This window comes from Rhopilema esculentum, chromosome 4, assembly GCF_057945365.1.
Source record: "Rhopilema esculentum isolate cy_ngs chromosome 4, ASM5794536v1, whole genome shotgun sequence".
Lineage (NCBI taxonomy): Eukaryota > Metazoa > Cnidaria > Scyphozoa > Rhizostomeae > Rhizostomatidae > Rhopilema > Rhopilema esculentum.
Window position 1 is genome coordinate 888,304 of NC_142818.1, and position 3,687 is coordinate 891,990.

A 3,687-nucleotide genomic window follows, 5' to 3' on the forward strand; every position below is an offset into this window, starting at 1 on the left:
AAAAACACGCTGCTTGCATATGATCTCAAGGAAGGATTTCAACCTCACTGCAGCACATAGGTGGAATTCTTGCACACAACATGCAAACCCTGCTCTCTGCATTTCACTGGTGGACGTAAGACGTACATAATATATGTGTATATAGGAAAGATATGTGGCAGGAATTGCCTTGGTTCCTATCTTGTCTGCTGTAATTTTCCACCGTTGATGCTACTTCGAATCTTATTTAACGTGCAGTGAACACGGAACCAGTGAGAGAGACAGTGTGTTGCCTGTGTAACTCTGATGTGAACTGAACTTTATACCAATTAAGATACTTATATACAGAAATCAAAATGCTGACTAAGGATTAGTTAGGATGATGTAATAATGATGTAATGGAGAAGGAAAGATCTAGACTTGGGAAGAAATCAGCATGACATAGATGTGTAAACGTGTGTACAATGGTAAAGGGAATGTCCTGTGACCTATCCTATGTGATGCCGTGAATGACGTAAGGGGATATCGTGGTGCTGGCATGATCGATGAATGAATGCAAATATGGCCTATTTTACAATATTGAAATCACTACATATATATTGCTCGAGGCTTTGAAAAAAACAAATTGAACAAGAATTTTAGGTAGTGTTTCTTTCATTAACAGACATCAAGGATTATTAAATTAACAGCGAAATTTAGCCAACGATTACATATTCTGAAATATTAAGCAGCTATTTGATATCAATGAGTAACGTTATGATATAATCAGGCGCGGATCTAGGCCGGTTGCACAGGTGTCAAAAAACCGGTCAAATTTTTAAGAGCTATGTTTCTCTGTAAATTTTGAATTTCTATCCAAAATTTCAACTGCAACAACTGCTGCATTTCTCAAACACAACTCAATTCAAAATAGAGGCAATCAGTCGCCACTCGAAGTGACAGTTTGGAGTATGCTATCTATGCGCCAATATTGAAACCGGTGGCTATTGTTTTCTGAAAACCTGTGAAAACCGGTGACCATATGTTTCCCTTATGCGAGAAAAACAGGTGGCTAAAAAGCATATTCGATATCGATATCCATAGCTCGAAAGTCTGGACGCTTAAGACAAAATGATACAAAATGAAATACGGATGCAAATAAGAATCTGAGGTTTTGTATTGAGGGACTAGACTTTCTTTCTCGGAAAAAATCATGAAAATTAGAATCGAAGTTGTAAGAAGAGGATCAAAGGCCATGTTGAAATGGAGTAAAATTCTGACATTTTAGTAGCCTGCGTCGCAGACCATATTCTGACGGAGAATAAGCTAACATTTTAGATAAAGTGTAGGAAAATTAATCAAACCCGAAACTGGTGTCCTTGTTGCAGTTCTATAGAGGCAGGTTACTTTTGTTCATCACCTGAGGCTAGTTGGTTAATAGTTGACCTTGCAGCAGCGATACTGGTACCTTACTTTGTTGTCGCTGCTGTTGCGTTGAAGCCTGATGTAAGACAATGCATAACCAGAATTGCAGGACACTGTCTGCCTGTCAAGGTAGTAGACCCTACCACCGCCATCGTCTGTGAAGTCAGTATAACTGGTGTAGCACGTGCTACGACTTGCCCATGGGCTTGGAAGGTTGCAACAATAGTAGTTGTAACGAACTTTGTTGTGGGCAGAATTCCTCTCAACTCTGATATCATTGATAAATCCAGAGTTACCGCAATCAGCTCCATGCCTGTCCAAGTAGACAAGATTACCACCACCGTCGTCGCTGAAGGATGTTGTTTTGCTCTGCAATGAGCAAGATCCCTGAATTGTGCAGCATTTGTATTGGTAGCGCATATTCCCACCACTTTTTTGCAAATGGAACATGGACAAGATAGTGCCGCTCCCACCGCAGTTCATTCTGTGACGCTCGATATACACCATATTTCCATCGCTGTGTGTTTGGTAGAATGTGTACTTGTAGCTGCAGCTGTTAATTTCTAAAAATTGAATTTAGTTACATATTTCTTTCATCAACATTTTACATAAAAATACCATTACCAGTACCAGTTGAAACTGTCACAATAAAAAAAATTATGTCCAAATAATATTGATTGAAATATGGATCACTGTTTATATTATAAATGCAACGAATTGATCTTCCATACACTGCTGACTCTAGAAGTTACCATTCAAAGCAAAGCTAATCCACTCATTGACAAATAAAGCTTTGAATTATATATGGAAGAATACCTGGGCAAGGAACGTGTGTATTGCAAGAAACTGACGTTCTTGAAGATCCAGCGCAGTTGCTACCACCATTCTGTGGTGCAGGATTTGTGCATGTCCTCCTATCTACCTTCACTCCTACTCCGCATGTCTTGCTGCAAGCTCCCCAAGACCATGAACTCCAGCCACCATTTACTGTAAACATGCAAATAAGTTGAATAAAGATTCAATAATTAAGTGGAAATCTTGGGATCGTAACGATTTTACTTTGAACAATCAAACGTATCTAGACAAAGTTGGACATCATCTAATTTAATGCATCAATTTAAAAATAGATATCGGAAACCACGAAAGAAAATTAAGGACAATCTACAATAAATGACCATCTCGCATTGAACAAAAAAATCCAAGCTCATCACAGACCTTAGAATCCTCGAACTGGGAGATCAGGTGACCAACGAACATTATATATTGTGAAATATATTAAAAATACCACATGCTCATTTACGGACTAGCTTTTTGGCGTGGCACAATGTTATTGTAGCTGGTCGGGGAAAAGTTTTCTTTTTCACTTTGTAAAGTTTCAAGAAAATGATACTTATGGGGCAACCTTAACTGTTTGTTGTTGCTCCCCCTTGTAGATGCAGTTAACCATTAAGCTATTCGAGTCTACGAGTTTAAACTTGTACGATAGAAGGGAACTAATCATTTTCTAGTTTCACTGAGCAAAATGCAACAAACGAGAGGTTATATAGACAATTAGACAATTACTTGTTAATTTTACTCATCAAGAACATGTAAATCTCGCAACCAAGAATAGTTCTGCTTTCCCTATCCTGGGTACCAGAGTCTCCATCATTTAATCTCAGGTATAATAATTCAAATTTTTTGTCGATTAAGAACATGCCATATCCCACCGCTCGAACAAGTATTATGGGCCCCATTTATAGTACATTTGTACATTTGAATGTTATTACAGGTAGATAACATAGATTAGAAAATTAACAAAGATAAAGTGGCTGACCTGGGCATCCTTGTGTGTTGCAAGAGGCTGACTGTTTTGAAGGTCCAGTGCAATTGCTACTCTGTGGTGAAGGATCTGTACATGTCCTACTTGCGTACTTCACTCCTCCTCCACATGTCTTGCTGCAACCTCCCCAAGTCCATGAACTCCAGCTACCATCTACTGTAAGCATTAGAAAGGGCTGAATAATGTTACAAAATTTTAGTGGAACTTTTGGGATCGTAACGATTTCTCGTACAAGCCAAAAATTCTAAACAAACGAACGTATCTTGACAAAGTTGGACATCATTTAACTTAATACATTAATTTTCAAATACACTCTTTTTTTATAAGAACAATTTTGTAAGAACACGAGCCTCAAAACTGGTCAAAAGTTAAGAACAAATTAAAAACAAGCTGAGGCTGATCTTTGCAAAATGCAATTTTGAACAATGTTTCAGCATGTGAACAAAAAAATCCCAGCTCGTCACGGACCTTGGAATGCTTTA

At 38.1% G+C, this 3,687-nt stretch overlaps 1 protein-coding gene across 1 annotated transcript; it reads right to left on the minus strand.

Moving 5' to 3' along the window:
- Positions 1-904: 904 nt before the first annotated feature.
- LOC135690880 (uncharacterized) lies at positions 905-3,371 on the minus strand. Its single transcript, XM_065208566.2, has 3 exons — positions 3,200-3,371; positions 2,200-2,370; positions 905-1,946 (listed from the first exon to the last, which is right to left on the minus strand). The coding sequence occupies exons 1-3, from the start codon at positions 3,369-3,371 to the stop codon at positions 1,393-1,395; spliced, it is 897 nt and encodes a 298-aa protein (XP_065064638.1). The 3' UTR covers positions 905-1,392.
- Positions 3,372-3,687: the final 316 nt, after the last annotated feature.

Coding starts and splice junctions, on each gene's coding strand:
- LOC135690880 (XM_065208566.2), bottom strand. CDS start 3,371: ATGCTTACAGTAGATGGTAGCTGGAGTTCATGGACTTGGGGAGGTTGC. Junction 2,371..3,199: donor CAACACACAAGGATGCCCAG/GTCAGCCACTTT, acceptor GCATGTTTACAG/TAAATGGTGGCTGGAGTTCA. Junction 1,947..2,199: donor TACACACGTTCCTTGCCCAG/GTATTCTTCCAT, acceptor TTCAATTTTTAG/AAATTAACAGCTGCAGCTAC.